The sequence below is a fragment of the Bidens hawaiensis genome, unplaced genomic scaffold (genome assembly GCF_021521415.1).
Source record: "Bidens hawaiensis isolate Kalapana, Puna unplaced genomic scaffold, B.hawaiensis_p1.1 tig00030204_1, whole genome shotgun sequence".
Lineage (NCBI taxonomy): Eukaryota > Viridiplantae > Streptophyta > Magnoliopsida > Asterales > Asteraceae > Bidens > Bidens hawaiensis.
In genome coordinates this window covers 22,453-44,156 of record NW_027495023.1, presented here as the reverse complement: position 1 = coordinate 44,156, position 21,704 = coordinate 22,453, and the positions used below count along the sequence as shown (strand labels likewise).

General features: G+C 37.8%; 2 protein-coding genes across 2 annotated transcripts; one reads left to right on the top strand and one right to left on the bottom strand.

Moving 5' to 3' along the window:
- Positions 1-12,891: 12,891 nt before the first annotated feature.
- LOC143580033 (uncharacterized) lies at positions 12,892-17,105 on the top strand. The gene is made up of 12 exons (XM_077063174.1): positions 12,892-13,970; positions 14,067-14,201; positions 14,291-14,435; positions 14,531-14,818; positions 14,978-15,230; positions 15,310-15,449; positions 15,592-15,702; positions 15,787-15,838; positions 15,933-16,039; positions 16,124-16,252; positions 16,333-16,422; positions 16,466-17,105. The coding sequence occupies exons 1-12, from the start codon at positions 13,036-13,038 to the stop codon at positions 17,006-17,008; spliced, it is 2,928 nt and encodes a 975-aa protein (XP_076919289.1). The 5' UTR covers positions 12,892-13,035; the 3' UTR covers positions 17,009-17,105.
- A 678-nt stretch (positions 17,106-17,783) lies between these two features.
- On the bottom strand, positions 17,784-20,764 carry LOC143580042 (U2 small nuclear ribonucleoprotein A'-like). Its single transcript, XM_077063186.1, has 8 exons — positions 20,617-20,764; positions 20,501-20,541; positions 19,286-19,415; positions 19,002-19,207; positions 18,734-18,901; positions 18,608-18,658; positions 18,368-18,475; positions 17,784-18,059 (listed from the first exon to the last, which is right to left on the bottom strand). The coding sequence occupies exons 1-8, from the start codon at positions 20,696-20,698 to the stop codon at positions 18,054-18,056; spliced, it is 792 nt and encodes a 263-aa protein (XP_076919301.1). The 5' UTR covers positions 20,699-20,764; the 3' UTR covers positions 17,784-18,053.
- Positions 20,765-21,704: the final 940 nt, after the last annotated feature.

The following is a 21,704-nucleotide window of genomic DNA, read 5'->3' as shown; positions in this document are numbered from 1 at the left end:
TGGTATCAGAGCGTTTTGCTCGTGATTGTGTGGTTCGGGATTATCACACGGGTGTTAAGACCGTTCCGTTTGACTATTCGCGGAACGAGTTTACGTTGAAATACCTCGTTTTTGTGTCTTACCCATCTTCCCTCATCAAATATACCTCCAAATCACCCTCGCGTCCCTCGCAATCAACCCAACTAAACCTGCAAAACCCGACGTCCATCAAGCGAAGTTGCCGTAACAAAAAGTAGGGTTTAAGCGAACTTATAAGATTTGGCGAAGTTGTTACTAGCGAACTTAACAAGCTAGCGAAGTTGTTCAGCGAAATTAAGCCCTCAAAGAAGTTAAAACTCAGCGAAGTTAAACCTCAGCGAAGCTAAACCTCAGTGAAGTTAAACCTCAGCGAAGTTAAACTATAGCGAAGTTAGACTACAGCGAAGTTAGACTAAAGAGCGAAGTTATACTAACTTCGCTATAGCTGTTTCACAGAACCTTGTTTTTGTTTCTTGAATCTCTATTTTTCAACAATGACTTCGATAAACATCACAGAACTAGTAAAAATGGAGGTTGAAGCTGGTTCTGCAACTAAAGCTCCAAAACTACTGAAGGGTACTGATTTCGTCGCATGGAAAGATCGGTTTGAACAGTATGTGAAGTATCAAGATGCTAAGATGTGGGTTTGCATTCAAGACGGGTACATTCCACCAACATCCATGTTTGAAGGTCGTGAAAAGATTAAGAAGTATAGTAAGATGGAAGAGGATGAAAAGAAAATGTATGAGGCAGAGAGTAAAGCTCATGCAGCTATAACAATGGCTCTTCCACAAGAGATTCTTCATACCTTCAAGAAATACAAAACTGCTAGAGAGCTATGGGAAGCACTAGAAAATAGATATGAAGGTAATGTGGGGATACGTACTTCCAAGACAAAGCTGCTAAAACTCAATTCTCTGTATTCAAGTATTTGAAAAATGAATCACTTGATGATATCATCACACGATATTATCATTTGATGACCGAACTAAATAATTATTCCATTGAATACAAGGAAGAAGAGGTAGTAGAGAAACTTCTTGATGCTCTCCCACCGAAATGGGAAATGTACACTGTTCTGATGAGAGAAGATAAAGATTTTAACAAGATTGATTTGGAAACAGTGGTCAATAAGTTACGAAATTTTGAACTTAACATGGTTTGAAAGGAGACACCAACTGATCAGGTTTAGGATCCGGGAATGTATGGTGCGAAAGTCACTCCAAGCTCAAGTTCAAAATCAGAATCCACTGCCTACTACTCTAAGGGGGAATCAAACTTCACTCCAGATGGTCATGTGATTCTCAATATGGATGGTGACGTATGTTTCGTAGCAGGAGGGTGTAATTCCTCAAAGCCTCAAACTACAACTGGAAACTTCTCATCCAATGCTCCAAGCAATAACTACTCACAGATGCCTATGAGTGTGAAATCTGCTGAACAACAGTTTGCCCTCTATGCATCATTCATTGCATCTTATGAGAACTATATCAAAGGTAAAATAGTCGACCCTGCAACTTTGGATGAAGACTATGATCAGATCGATGCTGATGATCTGGAAGAGATGGATCTGCAGTGGCAGATGGCTTTGATAGTCAGAAGGGTAAAGAGATTTATGAAGAAAACAGGTAGAAAGTTTGTTGGAGAAAGACCAGGGTTTGATAAATCAAAGGTTCGCTGTTATAATTGTCAACAAAATGGTCACTTTGCTAAGGAATGTACAAATGAAAGAGTCAAACGAAGTCAGCAGGCCTGCTCAACAGAATGGGGGTGGTAGTGAAAATAAGGCTATGGTATCTCAACAGAACGGTGGATACAACTGGAATATACAAGTTGAGGAGATGTTCGAACAGGCGAATCTGGTAAACATTGAAAGTGGAGGAAGTGAGAGGGAGACGGGAGAAGATCAGGCATACATGGCAGAAGTGAACGATCAGATCTCTGAGGTAAGTTCTGAACTTCATTGTGAACAATGTGAAAATCTGTCTGAACAATTAAAAACATTAACTGATCAGTTTGTTAGTTTGGATACTCAATTTAAAAACCTGAAAGAAGAACATCACTATTCTAAAACTAAAGAAAATAGTTACTCAGTAAAAATAAAAGCTAGTGAAAAGGATATCAGAAGTCTTAAAGCCAGTCTAGCTGAAAAAATACAAGTAATTGATCTTAGTTATGAAGTGTTAGAAGAAAAGACCAAACTAATTGCTGAAAAAGATAAACAAATAGCTTATTATCAGGTAAAAGTGGTGGAACTGAACAGAAAAATTGAACAATTTAGAAATTCTTCGGCAATGCTAGATCATATCATAAGTGTTCAACGTTCCCCGGTTAACAAAGGGGGAATTGGTTTTTCTGAAGTTCCACCACCGTACAACAATAACTATACTTATGATCCTAGTGATCAGCAATCTGCGAATGTTGAGATTAGTCAGATAGTTCCAATCAAAATATCTACTAAAGAAACTGAAGTTAATAAGAGTGAAACAAGTAAGTCAAGTTCTAATGTTACGAGTTCTGTCCCTAGCTCTGTCTCATCAAATTCGGACAAGTCGTCCGAATTGGGTGAGATAAAAGAAGATGTTGTGTTACTAAAACGAGGGGAGGACTATAAGTTTGATGAAAAGAAATCTTCTCTAAATCCGTTCATCCTACCATATGTGAGACAAACGGATAGTAACGCTACCTCAACATCTGCAACAACTTCTAAGACGAAAGTTCAATAAAAACAGAAGAACAGAAGTTGTTTTAGATGCAACAGGATAGGACATCTTGTCGTTGACTGTCCTCTGAAACAGAGAAAAGCTAGAAATATGAGGCCTACTAAAACTGAGTATAAAACGAGTACTAACGGTGATGCTGGTAATAACACTAACATACCAAATTACAATCATTGGCCTAAACCAAGATTTCAGAGAAATCAGTCTCGTTTTCCCCTGGTAAATTACCAAAACAATAATTATAGTCCAATTAACTCACGAAGGTTTGGATGGTCTCATCGCGAGTCATCTAGAAATTTCTCTTACAGAACTAATAGAAAATTTCCTCAAATTGACTTTGGGCAACCAAGGTACTGGATGCCGGATAACAGGTTTACCCAACCCAAGAACAGAAGGTCTTGGGTCCCCAGATTTTAATCTATTTCTTTAATTGTGCAGGAACAGTCAAACAGGGCTGTAAACAATATGTGGGTTGTTGACAGTGGTTGTTCTCGGCACATGACTGGTAACAAGAAATTGTTACGTGACTGGAAGTCTGTTCAAGGAGGAAGAGTAAGTTTCGCTGGAGAAAGTGGGGGAAGAATTAGTGGTATTGGGACCGTGACAAATGGGAGAATAAAGTTGGAAAAGATACCAGAGACATGGGTTGTAATGAGAGCTCCAAGAGAGAGAAACACATATGTGATGGATATTAAATCAACCGAGATGACAACAGAAGAATCATGCCTTCTGTCAAAAGCAACTGAATCTGAGTCAGAACTGTGGCACCGAAGAATGGGTCATATACATCTTCGTAAGATGAACTACATAGTCAAGAATGGGTTGGTACTAGGGGTTCCTTTGAAGAACTTCAATTTTGAAGACCAATGTGTATCATGCAAGAAAGGAAAACAGCACAAGAAGCCTCATCACTCCAAGAAAGTTAACTCAATTGTCAGCACCTTGGACCTACTTCACATTGATCTCTTTGGTCCTGTGAATGTAAAGAGTCTAGGAGGAACTTCATATTGTCTGGTGGTAACCGATGATTACTCTCGATACTCTTGGGTCTATTTTCTGAAGGCAAAAGATGAGACAGTTCAGTTGGTAATTAACTTGATTACCAAGGTTGAGAATATTGTTGGAAGAAAGGTTAAGTACATCAGGAGTGATAATGGTACAGAGTTCAAGAACTATCAGATGGAGATGTTCTGCTTACAGAAAGGGATAGAGCATTAGTACAGCGCCCCATATACTCCGCAACAAAATGGAGTAGCTGAGAGGAAGAATAGAACGCTAATCGAATGCGCCAGGACCATGCTGGCAGATGCTAAACTTCCTGTGGTGTTCTGGGCTGAAGCTGTTGCTACAGCCTGTTATATCCTTAATGGTGTTTTAACTGTTAAAAGATTAAATAAAACATGTTATGAACTTATGCATGGTAGAAAGCCAAACTTGAAGGGTCTCGAACCTTTCGGGTCCCCATGTTCGATATTAAAGACTAACTCTAAATTTGGTGAGAAAGCCAACGAAGGTATCTTAGTCGGCTATGTTGTTGGGACACCCAACAGAAGAGTCTTTAATCTATCGAACAGCAAGGTTGAGGTGGTCTGTAACACTGACATTACTAGTTACAAATCACCAAAGCCTAGCATGGGACCAGCAGAGGCTTTCGACTATGATAAGCTTTTCAAATCTTTTAATATGCCCTACTTGGATTTTGCAGACATTGATGAGAAAATAGCCTCGCAGATACTGTATGACGACGAGGAGACCATTGTGCAAAGTCCACAATATGATGAAAATCGACCAACCTCGTCCAATGCGGTTGAATCTCCTGCTGTCTCGATTGATGATGAGTTCTATAATCCATTTCACACTCAACCTCAGACTCACACTGATGAACTTTCTTCAAATCTTGAGAATGATATGGAAGTTGGTCCGATTCAGACTACCAAAATTCACAAGAATCATCCTTTGGAGAATGTGATCGGTAATCCTTCTGATGGTGTTCGTACAAGAAGAAGTTTGGATGAACACACATGCGTTTACGCAAGCATTAAAGAGACGGGTATAATAAATGAATGCTTGTACACCTGCTTCATCAGACAGATTGAACCAAAGAATTATCAAATGACACTGAAGGATAGCTCGTGGGTTGAAGCCATGCAGGAAGAACTGGCACAGTTTGAGAAGATGGAAGTGTGGAAATTAGTTGAGAAACCGCAAGAAGTAACTGCTATCGGTACAAAGTGGGTATTTAAATGTAAGAGAGATGAGAAGGGGATAATCATACGGAACAAGGCAAGATTGGTAGTGAAAGGGTTTAATCAGCAGGAAGGAGTCGATTACAATGAAGTGTTTGCTCCTGTAGCGAGATTGGAGGCAATCCGACTGTTTTTGGCGTATGCTGCACACAAAGAAATGAAAGTGTTCTAGTTAGATGTGAAAAGCGCATTTCTTTATGGTAAAGTCGATGAGGTGGTATATGTTGAACAACCCCCGGGTTTCCCTGACCCAGATTTTCCTGATCATGTGTACAAACTGAGCAAAGCGTTATATGGGTTACATCAAGCCCCTCGTGCCTGGTACGCGACATTGTCAGACTACTTGCTAGAGAATGGGTTCGAGAGAGGAAAAATTGATAGTACGCTGTTTGTCAAGAGAAAAAGGGAAGATTTTCTACTCGTTCAGGTTTATGTGGACGGCATTATTTTTGCTGCATCAAAAGTCACTATGTGTCAGGAATTTGAAGCGGTCATGAAGAAGAGGTTTGAGATGAGCGCCATGGGCGAATTAACTTTCTTTTTGGGATTGCAGGTAGATCAGAAGAAAGATGGTATGTTTATTCATCAAACTAAATATGTCCACGATGTGCTCAAACGCTTCAAGATGGATGATAGCACTCCATTTGATACTCTGATCTGCGTCAATCAAAAACTGGGTGCTAATTCCGATGGTGATGATGATGTGGATCCCACTCAATATCGGGTTATCATAGGTTCCTTAATGTATCTAACCGCTTCTAGACCTGACATTATGTTTGCAGTTTGTCTTTGTGCTCGTTTTCAGGCTAACCCGAAGGAATCCCACATGAAGGGAGTGAAGAGAATCTTATGGTATCTCAAAGGAAAACCTAAGTTGGGACTATGGTACACGAAAGGGGGAGAACTGGATTTGGTAGCTTACACCGACTCTGACTATGGAGGTTGCAATCTGAACAGGAAGTCAACAACCGGTGGATGTCAGTTTCTCGGGGGAAGATTGGTGTCGTGGCAGTGCAAGAAGCAGACCTCAGTAGCCATTTCCACCAGCGAAGCAGAGTACATGGCAGCATCGAACTGCTGCTCCCAGGTTTTATGGATACAACAGCAATTGCGTGATTATGGTCTGAATTTCACTCAAACTCCTATTTGCATTGATAACACTGCTGCAATCTCAGTAACTAACAATCCCGTTTAACATAGTAAAACTAAACATATTGACATTCGTCATCATTTTATACGGGATTGTGCTGAGAAGAAATTAATTGTGCTCGAAAAGGTTGATTCACTGGATAATTTTGCCGATCTTTTTACTAAAGTGTTTGACCGATCCCGTTTTCAAAATCTTGTTGAGCTTAATGGGATGATCAATCCCAAGTAACCTTGTTTTCAAAAAAAAAAAAAAAAACCATCACTAGCGCTTAAAATTATGTCGGTTGCTTAAGTTTGAAGGACATATCTTCGGATATGTTTGGTCCTTACTTCTACTTGTAGATTATGAGGATAGCCATTAACCAGATGACTGAAAGTGACCGGGGCGGTTTATGATGGGTTTTTATTCTTTCGCTGAAAAATAGTCGTTCATACTTAGTTAGAAGGACACATACTCGTATGTGGTCGGTCCAGCTGATCCATTGGATCGTCAGGATAGCCGTTTACCTAAAGACTTTAACTTGATCGGGGCGATAGATTTAAATTTTTTTTTGGGAGATGACATAATTTTCAAGTCTATAACTTCGTAAGAAGTTTCAAAACGATGTTTAAAAGAAAATTGATCCAACCTTGGAAAGTGATAGAAAAACTGATTTTGTGTGCTTAACTGGTGAAGTTATTAGGCCTAAAAGACTCTAGAACAGTCATTGTATGTTATGGTAGCTTTCTATGGTGCGTAAAAGTAGTAGTGATACAAACTAAATCTCCTCGATTTAATGTGGAAAACCATTTTGAGTTGTGCATGTCTCCATATACATCTTTCCGAATGATCAAAAGTGATTACCCAGTCATACACGAGCCCGTGAGTGTTCTGATTCCCGCGAAGATAGTGTTAAGTACCTGCAGTGATCCAGATTCGGGACTTGCAGTTGTCTATAATTTGGAGTTGTATTAATGTCCTTATTTGTATCAGTAAAAAAAAATTAAATTATTAAGCCTTCTGAAGCTTAAGTTATTTCAAATATCTAGAAAGAGGCAAGAAAGAATACTTCAAGCATAAGAAAGAACGGGAAGAAGACTCTAAAGATAGATGTGTGCTCATTGTTTAATCAGACACTACGGGTCGAAGTCAACTCGGGGTGACGTGGGGAAAGCCAAATACGCTTTGAGAATAGATAGGAGGCATCACAATCTCTTATGTGATGTCCATCTAAATTTTGAGCTTAATTGAACCTAATCTGTATCACAGAAGCGATGAAAACCATACTAAGTTTTATACCTGCTTACAACCTATTTCTTTATGTCATAATACCGCTGAATATGGATCTATGTGACAGCCACTTAGTTAGTATGATTCATGTTCGGATCTTTTCTAAAACATGCAGGCTATCTTCAAGACTGAAATTTGATCCCGTTTATTCTATTCTTCAAATTTTCGTTGTCTATTTCGTTTTATGGTTTAAAACTTGGTTACTTGGTTCTTTGATCGTCAAGTTTAAATCTTTAACGGAGAATTTTAAAAGCGTGTTGCATTTTGATCAACTTTATAAGGTTCTGTTTGTAAGTTAATATGGGCGAAGTTATTTGGTGAGCTAATAGGCGAAGTTGACTAATTGGTTGAAAAAGGCGAAGTTAATTTTGGGCGAAGTTAACACAACTTCGCCTATGGGGTTTCTTCTAACTATAAGAGGGGATTCGGTGGTCAAACTTGTCAAACTATTTTCAACCCATAACCCTCGACGAACTTATACAGTCGACATACACTCTAATCAACCCTCATTCAAATCTGTTTCTTGTCCGTGATTAAGGTTCGCAGGATCCAAGAGACCCGTAATTCGTTCTATATGGTGATAATCGGTGTCACGATGATTCGTTTTGTGGTGTCTCTTGCTGCAACCCACTAAACCCTCGTTTAACAATTTGTTTTTACAGTGCTTAGTAACAAATGTGGTCCTCTGGATATCAATCGAATAACCTCTTTCATGTTTTCATCCTCAAATCGGCAAAACTAAACCACAAATGGGTCATCGTGATACGCCGATTACGAGGCGAAGTTAGGATTTAGGCGAAGTTGTACTCAACTTCGCCATATGACTAACATTGCTTGCACAAGAAAAAATTACCTAAGTGTTCTGGTCTGTTCCTCAGGCGAAGTTGGAACTTTTAAAATTTTCTCATAAGGTTATATCATAACTTCGCTCCTGATAATGGCGAAGTTATGACCTGTTTAATCAAAAACCTAACTTAGACCGTTTGTTGTGCAGATATGGTTGCTGTGGCAAGTGCTGGTGGTGCTGGTGGTGATGAAGGTGGTGATAATAACCGACAGTTCTTTCCGGGTCACAACATGTATATCAGCTTGGATCCAGATGCTCGTGGTATAGACGATTATCGTGAGATCATTTCATATCTCGTTCGGTCACGTATTTTTCATGCCATAACGACTACTCTTCCCATTTCACTACCAAATATTGAAGACTTTTGGCAAACAGTTGAGTATGACTGTATGGTTGATCCTCCGGTTATGCGCGCTACAGTGAACAATCAAGCGATACAGTTCTCGGCTAATCAGATAAGGGAAGCCTTACAGTTTAAGAATGAGACGACTGATGACCCAACAGACTTTCCGGCATTCTTTAGAGATGGTGCATTTCTACGTATGGGGTATTCGGGTCCGTTGGGAGACTCACAGAGGAGGAAAGGTTTTTTGTTAGATCAGTGGCGGTTTCTTATGCACGTGATGATAGTGTGCATGTCCGGTCAGAAAGCTGGTACAGATGGTATGGGTGCAACAATGCAATCGGCAATGACTGCTCTGGCCTACAAAAAGCCTTACAGCTTTAGTCAGATGATTTTTTATGAGATTGATCGTCAGAGGCGTGCTGTTGCTCGAGAAAGATTTTTGATGTATCCGAGATTCCTACAGATGATTCTGAATCATGTAGCTCCTAATCTGCCACAAAGACGCCCTATTTCATATGTGGAAAGTGTGTCCAAGAGTATCTTTGCGCAGTGTAAGTCGTCAAGTGCTTGAAGTAATCCTGAACTCCGTCCGAGGCACACTGCCTTGTTTGGTTATCTGGTGAATCCTGCGTATGTTGCTCCACCTGGTGATGAATTTCTTGATCCGGCACCGCAACAGGGAAATGTTCCTCAACCACCTCCTGTGGTTCATCCACCACCCGTGGTACAGCAAGCGCCGCCTGCTGATCCTGTTGTTGCTTCGGAGCAACATGTTGATCTTGAAGTTGCCTTTGGAGGGCTAGGTTTCTTTGACATGGACCAGGTTGATCCAGCTGCTGAAATTCAAGCCTCCGTAGCTGAGGCGTCTGGGGTAAATGTGTCCATGGTCGCTACTTCGGTGGCTCATTCTGACAGGGCCGACTCTGACTCCTCCACTGACGATATCGTTGAGGCGCAACAAATCCTTGCCAGACAAGAAAGAATTCATGGCAAGCGAAAGAGAGACTCCGATGATAGCGAATCTGATTATGAGGAGGATTTATCTCGGATGGTACGGAGATCAAAGAAGGAAAGGGCTGGTGAAAGCTCAAGAGTTGGTGAAAGCTCACGAGTGGTTTGGTTTTCTCCACCCTCTTTATCCGGTATGATTATGGTTCCTGCTTCTACAACTGTCACAGTGCCAATTTCCACAACCGTTTCCTTGGTGACCACATCATCAACTTTTGGTGTACCTCCAACCTCGTTTCAGTTTACTGCTCCTGAAATAGTTTCCTTGCCACCTCCTACTCTTACTCCATCGAAGGTTGTTGCACGGTTTGTTGAGTCAACGTTGGTTGCTACTGCGGGGTTGTCTGTTCGATACCACCCGCGGTCATTATTCAGTCTACATCAGATATACCAGTTAGTTTGGGAATTCCTCCACCGTATGCTCAAGATATTTCTCATATGCGTTTTAATTTTGATGCTACTTTGTCTGATTATGAAAGGATAGCGGCTCTTGAACGGGTAGTTGCTGAACAGCCAAGAATCAATCTGATCCAGACTCAAGCTATCCAGCGACTTGTGGCAGAAAATCAGATCCAAACGTCCCTCCTTGTTGAACACGGTAAACTATTTGATGCTCTAAAACAGTTCTTAGCATCTCAGGGGGAGACGAGATGCAAGGGTGATGAGTTGAGAACCAAAAAGAGGCAAGACAGAGACGATGATCCCAATGCATCGGAAGGTGCAGGTGGTGAGTTGCCAAGAATTGAACAAACTCTTGGGACTTCCACATCTCAGGGGGAGTCTGCTGGTTAGTCAGGCGGTACAGGTGGTGAGAATGTGGTAGTTGTAGATGATGAGGAAGTGTTGGGAAATGATGATGATGAGTCAGCTGATGATGTGTTAACGGCTGATGAGATTGGAAAGATTGGGGAACAGATAGAGATTGATAGTGATTTAGAAGAAGGGGAGATCGTTGATGATGGTGTAGAGCACGATATTCCAAATGTTGATAAAGTGAACTTAAGTCAGGATGCAAATATGTCAGATGAGTCCGAGTGGGAAGAACAGCCGAGATGGAAAGAAGGCTGTGCTCAGTGGTTCTTCAAGAAAAAGAAGCCTGCAGTTCCAACAATGTTTAAGAAGAGTTACAACATCAAGGGGTACGCTGAATCCAAGAAATGTATCATTTGCTGGTTGTATGACGAACAGTTGAAGTTGTTTGTGATTAAGCGTTATGATGGAATTCAGTATTTTAAGAAGGCGTTGAGATCGCTCAACACCTTGCCTGAGTGTGAGGTGAAAGATTTGGCTCGTTTGAGATTGATTAATAGGAGTGATGATGATATTGCAAGAATAATTGGAAAGATAGTATGGAAGGAAGCTGTTAAGGAGAAAAAGTTTGAACTTCTAAAGCCCCAGAAAGGAAGGTTGGTTGAAGATAAGGATAGGGGAATGCGGGCTGATGGCAAGCCCTGGATGGTAATGAAGTACAAGCCGATTCGGTGTTTAAAAGAGGTGCCGATGAATATGATGCCCAAGGATGTGTTAAAAGATCTCAAGTGGTGGTACGTTGATTGTCAGACAGCTGAAGCTGTTATGGAAGATGAGGACGAACATGAGATTCTCAGAGTGTATGATCCCATGCACTTGGTTAATTTTTCTCAAGCTAATTTGCAGGTACTAAACGATAAGAAGATATTATACATTCCTGCGTGGAAGGATGAAGCCAAGAAGTACCAGGGGGTGGTCTCTGTCTGTGTAAGGCAGGGCGTCCATGCTTGAAAACGAGTGGTATGAAAAGTTTTGGGATTACAAGACACGAGAATGAAGATAGAGATATGAAGCTACTGCCAAGGGGGAGTCTGTTGGTGCATGATGTCAGTAGTTCAGTATCTTGTGTTTTGTATGTGTCTGTAATCGTTTAGTCTTGTTTGTTTTGTGTTGAATACTGTTGAGTTTGTATGTTCGCTGATTTGTTTGAGCGAACTTAGGGAGTAGCGAAGTTATGACAACTTCGCCTAGCATGTTGGGCGAAGTTGTCGAGGTATATATAAACCTCAACTTCGGGTTGTTGGTTTAAGTTTTCACATAACGTGTTTTTGGTGGCCGGGGTTATCACTTGTTGGCAATAGTAATACATCAAGTCTTCAAGTATTATCTCGTGTGTTTACCTATTTATTTAACGTATTGCTTATCTTACACTCGTATCGTATTACGTGGGGATTCCGCACCCTCGTGTTACGAGATACTCCTGTGTAGATCCGGCTGGGAACCTACAAGAGTGAGATAACGGAATAATTATTATATATTTATATACAATAATTACAAACTTTGGTGCCGCTAAGTGCCGAGTGGGCCACTTGGCGGCACCATATTGCTCCTTGAATTTTGTTTGTTTGTTTTAATTTCGGTACCGTGACAGACATAACGGGAGCGAACGAATTTGCATAGACTCATTGCTTTTATTTAATTTCAGAACAACAACCAATGTGACAAAAATCAGCCGAATTTGCGTAGACTTACCGCCTCAACTTACGTGATCGACAATGCTCGGATCTTCCCAATGCTCGAGTGTTACCGACTGACAACATTCAATTAATCCACCTCAAATTTCATATGTTTTTTTGGTTTATAGTTTCAGTATCATCACGTACTTAATACCCGCGTAAACACAATTAAGACAACATATTCCAAAAAGAGTGAGATAACATCTATACTATTTAATAAATAAAGCTTTATAATTGCCACATATATCACTATATTGATCCTTACAAAAGTTTTCCTCCTCTCTCTCATATTAAATACATTTCTCTTTTTAATATTTTATTTTCAAATTTTAATACCTCCAACCTAATTTAAAAGAATTAATATCATCATAAATATGTTAATTTGTTTAATATAAAATATATTGCATTAGTTATTAATATTAGATTTTTATAAGTAACCAATACGAAACGGGTGGGTTTCTTTAACCGATTAAATTATCAAACATTGTTCATGTTAAAACAGTTTAAGATTAGAATGAGTTTTGGTCAACGAGTTGGTTTAAAAAAGTAGCAATTTACAACTAAGTTTTGATATATAAAATAACAAAAAAATAATTTATGATTTATGAATTTTCTAACAACTTTTTATTTCCGAATTAGATAATGTATAATTTTTTACCGTATAATATCTTTATATATGTGATACATTTTTTTTATTTCACATTATATTATTATTTAAAAAAATTACTTATTCGAACTCGTGTGCTACGTACGGTAACTAACCAACCTAGTAATAATAATTATTATAATTATAAACCATAAACCATTTCTCTTAATAATAAAACTGGAGGGAAATATTATTATTCGAAGCGTTAAAAAACTGGCGGTTTCTTCACATCACTTCATCATCATCTTCATCATCCCATTTTAGGGTTTTGAATAATACTCTGTAATTTTGTAAATAACATGAGTAAAAGATTAAGATCAGATCAATACATATTCAATTCACCAATTCAACCAATTCAACCAATCCAAAACCCTAATTCAATTACATCAATTACAATACACATAACCACCTTCACTAAACCCTTAACATCACCCGCCACCAATTCACCCATCAATTCAATCACTCTCCACCCCTACACACCCCACACCATCGGCCGCCACACCCGCAGCTGCGATTCGGTCTTCCGCCACCCGCAAGTCAGTAAACAACACTGCCAACTTTACCTTAATAATAATAATAATAATATATGTATTATAGATAGGGGTTCACTGAATGGAGTGTATGTTGATGGTGTTCGGGTTCGGGACGGTGAGGTTAAGGAGCTGAGTGTTGGATGTGAGGTGTCGGTTGTTTGCGGAAATGGAGGCGCGTGTGGTCGTGTCGGTTTTGTTGTCGAAAATATTGTTTTTAATCGAAATTTGGCGGGTTTGTTGTTGGGTAAGTGTAGGGAGATATTATTAAGCGGTGATCCGGTTTTGTGTATTCGGGAACATTTAACGAGTGGTTGCGAGTTTAGGGGTAAGTGTGTTAGTAGAAATAGGTTAAAACATAATACTTGTTTTAAGAGTGATTGTTATGTGGGACCGGAGAGTTTGCGTGCGTCTTGTGTACATGCTTGTATAGATTTAGACTCTGTATCTAATGATAAGCCTAATGATATACCGGATGATATGTATTTATGTGAAGAGCGGTTTGCTGAATTGGATGAGGGTTTGAAGTTTAAGAACGAGGGTGTTTGTGTACCTCCGCCGGGGAATAAGTTTTATTTAAACCGTCTTTGTTTTATGGGCGATGGTGAGTCGGATGAAGTTAGTGTAACATTACCGGAACTGCTTTATCCGGTTGAGACTCTAAAACAGGTTTTTATTGCAACTTTTACAAGTGATTTATCATGGTAAGTCCTGCAAGTTTATAAGATTCTTCATAAATATGTGTAAATGTGTAATGGTATTGGTCTCGTTTTTAAGCGTTTATTAATTTATTTTGTTAGGTTTTTATCATACTGTGAGATTCCTAATGAGTTACTGATATCGATTGCTTGTCATAACACTGAACGGTGTTGGAGTTCGAGTCCTGATAAAAGAACCTCAAGACCTTATACAGATTTTCCAAATTTAGTTGTTATGTAAGTCGAATGAAGAAGTTGATAGCGTTGACTAGTTGACTATGCGTGTATGCTAACTGTTTTGTAACATAGTTTCTTTTTTATATTAGATACCCTCAATTTCCTGAGGTTATATCTTTCGGTAAGGAGAAGAAGAAATTTGGGATTGCGTGTCATCATCCGAAACTGTTTGTTCTGCATCGAGACGATAGTATTCGTGTAATCATCACGTCTGCTAATCTTGTTGCCAAACAGGTTACTTTTTTTTACTAATCACATGATTATAGAATTTATAGTTAGCAAAAAAAATTTAATTTTCAATGACATCAATCTTTCTAATAATATTCCAGTGGCTACGAGTGACGAATACTGTTTGGTGGCAAGATTTCCCTCGTGCGAATGTGCCTGATTACGTGTCTCTTTTTGCTAAATCGACTACGGATGAAGTGAATCTTGATTCAAAATCAGATTTTGCTGCACAACTTGCTGGTTTTATGGCGGCTTTATTAGTTGGTGCTCCTGATCAGGCTCGTTGGATACTGGAGTTGACCAAGTTTGACTTTAGCAATGCTTCTGGACATTTGGTTGCTTCTGTACCTGGAATTTATTCTCCCAAACATCCGTATATATCGGAATCCGTTTATTATTTAACTGTAAGAACCTATTTTTGTGTTTCTGCATGTTTAACTGTATGTCAGTGACTTACTTGACATCTATATTTAGACATGATAACAAATTCATCCTTTAAATGAAGTTAAGTTATTTTATTTTATTTTTTTTATTTTTTATTATTGCAGGGTCATAGTTGTACATCACGGCCTTTGAAACGTATGTTGCTTGGCTCTGTTGAAGCTTCTGTTGTTGGTATTAGCAACCTTTTTCGAACCTCGGCTGATTCAAACGGAGCGTTGCTAAAAAGGTTGGCGCATGCTATTGGAAAGTGCCACGTCAGCGCATACGGGTTGGTGGAGGTCGTTTTAAAAAGAAATTTGAGTATAGCAGCTGATGCAAATGCGATAAGTGTTGCTATATCTGACTCTGATGGAGGTAGTGTTTTTTACTTTGTTACAAACTTCATGTTCGAATATTTTAGAGTCGCTTTTTAAAACTATCTCATTCATTGCTTAAGGTTGCATTCAAGTTGGATTTCTACCTAGAGACGTTGCAAAATGGGTCGCTCCGTTATCAGATTCGGGTCTGTTTGCCTTTTCTGCATATGTTTATCCGAAAGAAGTGCTGGCGTGTGCTTTAGAAGGAAGCAATAACAAAGCACACCTAATTCTATATGTATATCAGGCATGTGTTTCTTAAGCTTATTAAATCAACATATCATATGACATATATTCATACTCGTATATCTATTTTTTATTTTTTTTGTAATGCATTCTAAGTCTGGCCTTAACTTTTGCAGGGCCCTAATTTTGTAAACATATCAAAGTTAGTTTCACCAGATCTCGCTTCTGCAATGTGCTCTCTTGTTGCATCAATTCAGAGGTGTTCCGGCTTGTGGAGGCTTCACGAGGTAATATTCGTTAGTTTCAAAAGTTTATGGTTATAATTTACTAATTTCCCATTTTACCCTTAATTTATATTTGTTGTGTTATAGATTTTGGGTCACTACAAATGGCCTGAGCATTGGGAAACCGACTTTACGTTTAGTGAGTATACTAATTCTGAATTTCGTTTATAATTTATTATTTAAATTATTTATTTCTTCTCGTGGACTTATGTTTACCGGGTTTTCCATTGAAGCTTCTTCCTCTGTAGGGGCTGTGAATGCACCATTTTTAGCTGCATTTTCAGCTGCAACCGGAAAGCGGTCTTTACAGTTCTCTGAATCAGAAGAGTCTGATCCAGATGTAAGTATTAATGATCTTTAAAATGTCGGGAATATATATGATTTTCTTAATTATTTTTTTAATATTCCATTTTTGGTGTTTTAGTGGGGCTGCTGGAGTGCGAGTCAAGAGTTGAGAAATCCATCTATAAGAATTATTTTTCCCACTATCGAGCGAGTAAAAACCGCAAGTTGTGGAATCTGGGCTTCAAAATACATCTTATGTTTTTCACAGGTATTGCGAGAGTAAATTACATGAAATTGAAGAACACCTTATTTCGACTAGTCAAAATAAAACTTTTTCTTGGTCAACAGAAAACTTGGCTGAGGTTGAAACATTTGCGGATACTTCATGATGCGATACCTCATCCTGCTGATCGACTTGGATATCCTATGCATGTTAAGGTAATTTAATTATCAATTTCAATTTTCAAGCATTTCCCTCCAGTTATTATTTAAACACAAAATTAATTTTTTTAAATTAAAATTCGGTAACCAGGTAGCGAGAAGACGGTTTCAATCAAGAACCAACACGTCATCATTCGGATGGGTTTATTGTGGCTCACATAATTTCAGTGCAGCAGCGTGGGGCCGTCCGATTCACAGTCCACCTGGCATGAAACCAACCGAAGATTCTAGAACCAAATCGGTTTTAGGTTCACGGCTTCACATTTGTAACTATGAATTCGGCATTGTTTTCATTGTACCACCACCGGAAAACAAACATTACGCTGACAAAAGTTCGGATTTGGATGACATTACTTTACCATTTGTTGTTCCGGCTCCTAGATACGGACCCATGGACACACCTGCAACAAAGTTTGCTATGAGCAAACTTGCTGCACAAGAAAGAGAGAAGAATGTAGAACCGGCAGACGTTGAAGAAGAAATACCCGACGAAGAGGAAGAAGTATTGGAAGTGCCAAATGTTGTAATTATGGAGAAGGAAGATGATAAAGTTTATGCTGAAAAGCTTTGGGGTTCAAGTTGATATTGAAATTTAACAGATAATTTGGGTTGTTCAACTTTTGCCATTTGTGCTACGAGTCGAGTGACCCGTTTACTATTCGGGCTATGAATCGAGGAACCTATTTTCTAGTCGGATTATGAACAAGTGACCATTCAATTTGAAGTGGTAATATGCTGCCATGACAGAGTTAAGTTTTTATGATGATACAGAGATACATATAGCGAATTCGTTTGTTTACGGATTCATTCTTCGTTACAATTAACTTTCAAGCATTTGTATTTTTTATTTACATGAGTGCCAATGTAATGATTTAAGATTCAGGTCATGAGAGTTTCTGCAAGGAAAAGCTTCTTGTTAACCTTATAAATTGTATTTAATAAGATCAGTAAATATAAAAATTTGAGTGTTTTGTTCATATGTTGTCTACTATTAAAACATAATATAAAATTTACTTGTTTTAATAGTTTTAATTTGATTTATGTATGGGCAATAGAAAAGTATAATTATAATTTATATTTTGATTGGAAGTATTTCATGTAATATAATCTTTACTTTTGAACTCTCAACTGAGGGGAGAGATGCTACAAAACAAACTGCGATACCACTAGACTACAAGCCTTTTTGGTACGAGTTATCGTGAAGAAAACACGAGGTGGCCAGAGGCTTTTAGATCCCTTAGCAAAGGCGAGCTTTTGAATCAAACTAGGCGCATCAAATATATACACAAGTACACAACAAGGCGCAACAGAAAACAAGATTCGTGCTTCAAAAATAAAGTGAGTTTAAAAATCGAATACGAAAGAAACAAGCAAGATCCTTCTGTTACCTCAAAATTACTTTGTTCGCCATCTTGGTTTACAAAATAACAACTCAGATACTGGTTTCAAGTTTTTTTAACTAATAAGCACAAAATAAAGAAGTATTGTAGAGCGAAAACCGATCTCTTCCAGTCATACTAATTCTACAACACTGACTTCACTTCATTGGTAATTGGTAAACACTCTGGATGCGCTTTCCAAGTTCTAGCTACTGTGCCATATACAACCCCGTCCACTTCAGCATCCGCTCATTCCTGCAGCATTTCATAGACAAGAGTTACATAAAGACATGTGAGTGGCAATACGGGCAAGTCATGGGTCAGTTAACGAGTTAATGCTCACAATAATATGTTATAAATTTAACAAATATAAAATATACTAATTACAATTAGTCGATTACAAAAACTTGAGTGTACTTTTGAGTTTTGAGTGACTTGGAAACCGTTTTCTTTGAGTATAAAAACAACTTTATCCTTTGTCCCGTTATTAATAGAGCATGAACCACATTGACTTGTAATAAAAGGTACAGCCGTCTGTAATGTCTCGTTAAAGCAATTATTACCTGCTCCATGTCTGCAGGACCATCATTTTCCTGTGTGGCATTTTGATTGTTTGTTGCATTGGTATTTCCAACTAAAAGATATGCTGGAATTTGACCAGTTTTCAAAGCCTGATTCAACCATCAATGAAGGTATATTAAGCAATCAGGAGTAAAAATTACCACAACGTTTAATTATGTTATCGACTCAAGAAAATAAAAAATAATAACATATCTATTTATAATCAGAAGAAAGTATATCACCTTTTCAAGTCTTGCTACCTCTTCAAGAGTTTGAGAGTTGACAATGGCAGCCTGCACATAATATGTAATGTTAATTACATGTACAATTGAAGCAGAGTAAAAGTACATGTGTGCATATAATAATACCTTTATAGCTATGATTTGCTCTGGTGTAGGGCCCACTTGTTTAGCTGGCTCCTCTTCCTTAGGCTCATCGGTTGCAACCTCACCAGGTACAAACGTCTTCACAGATTCCTTTTTAGCCTCTTCTTCAGCCTCCTCAGATACAAATAACTTGGCTGCTTCAATTCGCTCCTATCAACGAAAACACAATATTACAAACAAAATACATGATGAATTCTGAGCAATCCAAAAGATCACAAAACGATGAGCATATATGGAACAGTTAACTAACCTTTTGCTTCACTTTCTTGAAATCAAGCAAACGCAAGGGCTTCAATTTGTGAATGACATACAATCGATAATTAGGTTTCTTTGTAATGTTATTGTCCAGCAAGCTCAGGTACTGTAGCTTCGGAAGTGATGCGAGTGGATCAATCTCGACCAAATTAACAAGTCGATTGTTAGTCAGAACCAAAGAGTGCAGTTTCGGCAAGAACTCTGTAAACTCAAACATAACTTGTTATAGAAAAATCACAAAACGCAAAACAAACAAGCTTCCTAGTAGCATTGTAATACCTCCAATGTTAGGGTTAATACGAGTAATCCTGTTGTTATTAAGCAGCAATGTTCCAAGTCGATTTAAGTTTGGGAAGTTTTCAAGCTTCACAATCTCATTATCAGACAAATCAATAGCGTCAAATTGATCCTGTTTATAATAGAAATTAGCAATTACGTTAGCAAATAACAAAAACTAACAATAGGTTAACCACCCTATGACTGTAAACGAAACTGTACCAAACAAGGCCGGAACCGACCTTGTTCATGTTCGTTCGTTAAGCTTTTAGCAAACAAACAAAACTTCTTGCTCGTGTTTGTTCATTACATTAAAAAAATATAAACTTTTTTGTGATGGTTAGCGAACATAAGCAAACGAGCACAAACAATGTTCTATTTGATTTGGCTAACTTAGAATTAGAATGGTTAGTGGCTAAGGTTCGGTCAGACTACCAAGTTTGTGTTGGTCTTTTTTCCAACATTCATATTCTAAATTTTAATTTTACAAAATAAATTAATCACATCTTACTCGTATATACTTTTGTTGTATTATTAACAACTTTTCTTAAATCTATATGATAAGACTAGAAGAGCCATAAAAAAATATTTAAAACCTTTAATAAACAAACATTAACGAGCATAAATGGACGTAAACAAACACAATTGAATGAACATGGCCTCTGTTCGTGTGTTAGTTCATTTAGTTAATCAAACAAAATTCCTCGTACATCACTAAACAAACAAACATAAACAAACGTCCGGTTCGCTTACAACCCCAGTTAACCCTAAACCAGCCTTCCCTCGCTTATTAACGCTTCAACACCCTAGAAATACAATAATGAAAGCTAACTAACACTTCAACACCCTAGAAATACAACAATGAAAGCTAATTAACACTTCAAAACCCTAAAAATACAATAACAAAGACCAATTAACACTTCAATGAAAGCTAACTAACACTTCAACACCCTAGAAATACAACAATGGAAACTAATTAACACTTCGAAACCCTAAAAACAAAATAACAAAAGCTAATTAAAAATACAATAAGAAAGACCAATTAACACTTCAACACCGTAGACACACGATAACAAAAGCTAACTAACACCTCAAAACCCTAGACATTGAATAACAAAAGCTAATTAACATTTCAAAACCCTTAAAACACTATAACAAAAGCTAAATAACAGTTTAACAGTACAAAACCCTAGAAATAGAATAAGGAAGAAGAGTGACCTCAGTGGCGCCCAAATTCTCAATGAGTGGGATCTTATTACCTGCAAATCGAATAAAATTAGGTTAAAAGTGAAAGGATAATAATGAGAATAATAATAAGTTATATTATAAGCAACCTCTAAGATCTAATTCACGTTCACGAAGAGCATTGAAGAAGTGAGGGCTCTTCCATATCAAATCCGCCGTTAATCGAACCATTTTTTATCTTTTTGTTCGTGTGGTTTTGGGTTTGTGAAGGAAACTCAAACTGTAGGCGATGGTGGCTAAAAGCCTAAAACCCCAAATAAATTCAAGGAAACTTTATTACCATAATACCCTTTTTAACATTATTATTATTATTATTATTATTATTATTTTACTTTATTAGCCACTACTCAAATTTAAGAGTGCAAATGAGTCGAGTCGAGTCTGAGCTCGACTAGCCTCATTTAACTTACACGGGAGCTATGCTTGTTTTGAGCTTTTGTTTGAAAGCCCGAGCTCGGCTCATGATTAGATTTTCAAGTTCAAGCTTGGTTCGTTTACTATTTGTTGATTATTATTTAATATATTTATAATTGATTTTCTATTTTTTTTCAGTTATAATTTTATGAATAAAATAATATATATTATTTATTTTATTTTTTCATAACATTATATATATATATATATATATATATATATATATATTAATAATTATTATATGTGTATTTTAAAAAAATATATAAATGACATGCTCGAGCTTGATAAGTGAAGTTGGGTTCGTTTATTAAATAAGCTTACTTTCAGACTCGGGCTCGATTAAGCTCGGCTCAATCGAGCTTTTAACGGGTCAATCTTGAATAGCTCACGAGCGACTTGGCTCGTTTACACCCTTACTAGTCAAACCGAATAATTTTGATACAAATATTTATATTTATAATTTTATTTATGTTTGGGTCCATGTGATTTCAATAAAGTACTAAGTAATAAATTATGCTGTATGAAGTAGTAAAGGAAAAGGTTTATATGAACTGGACCGGTCTAATTGGACGTTCTACTGATAAATAATTTATAATTGGTTGAAAACAATTACTTGTTTCGTTTATCTGTAATGGATTGAGAAGATGGAAATGTCGGATCACTTGGACGGATATCTAAGCTCTTTTACCATGAGACCGCTACAATGTATCTTTTTGTTATTGCTACTATAACAATGAAACTGTAAAACCAACATTGTTAGCCA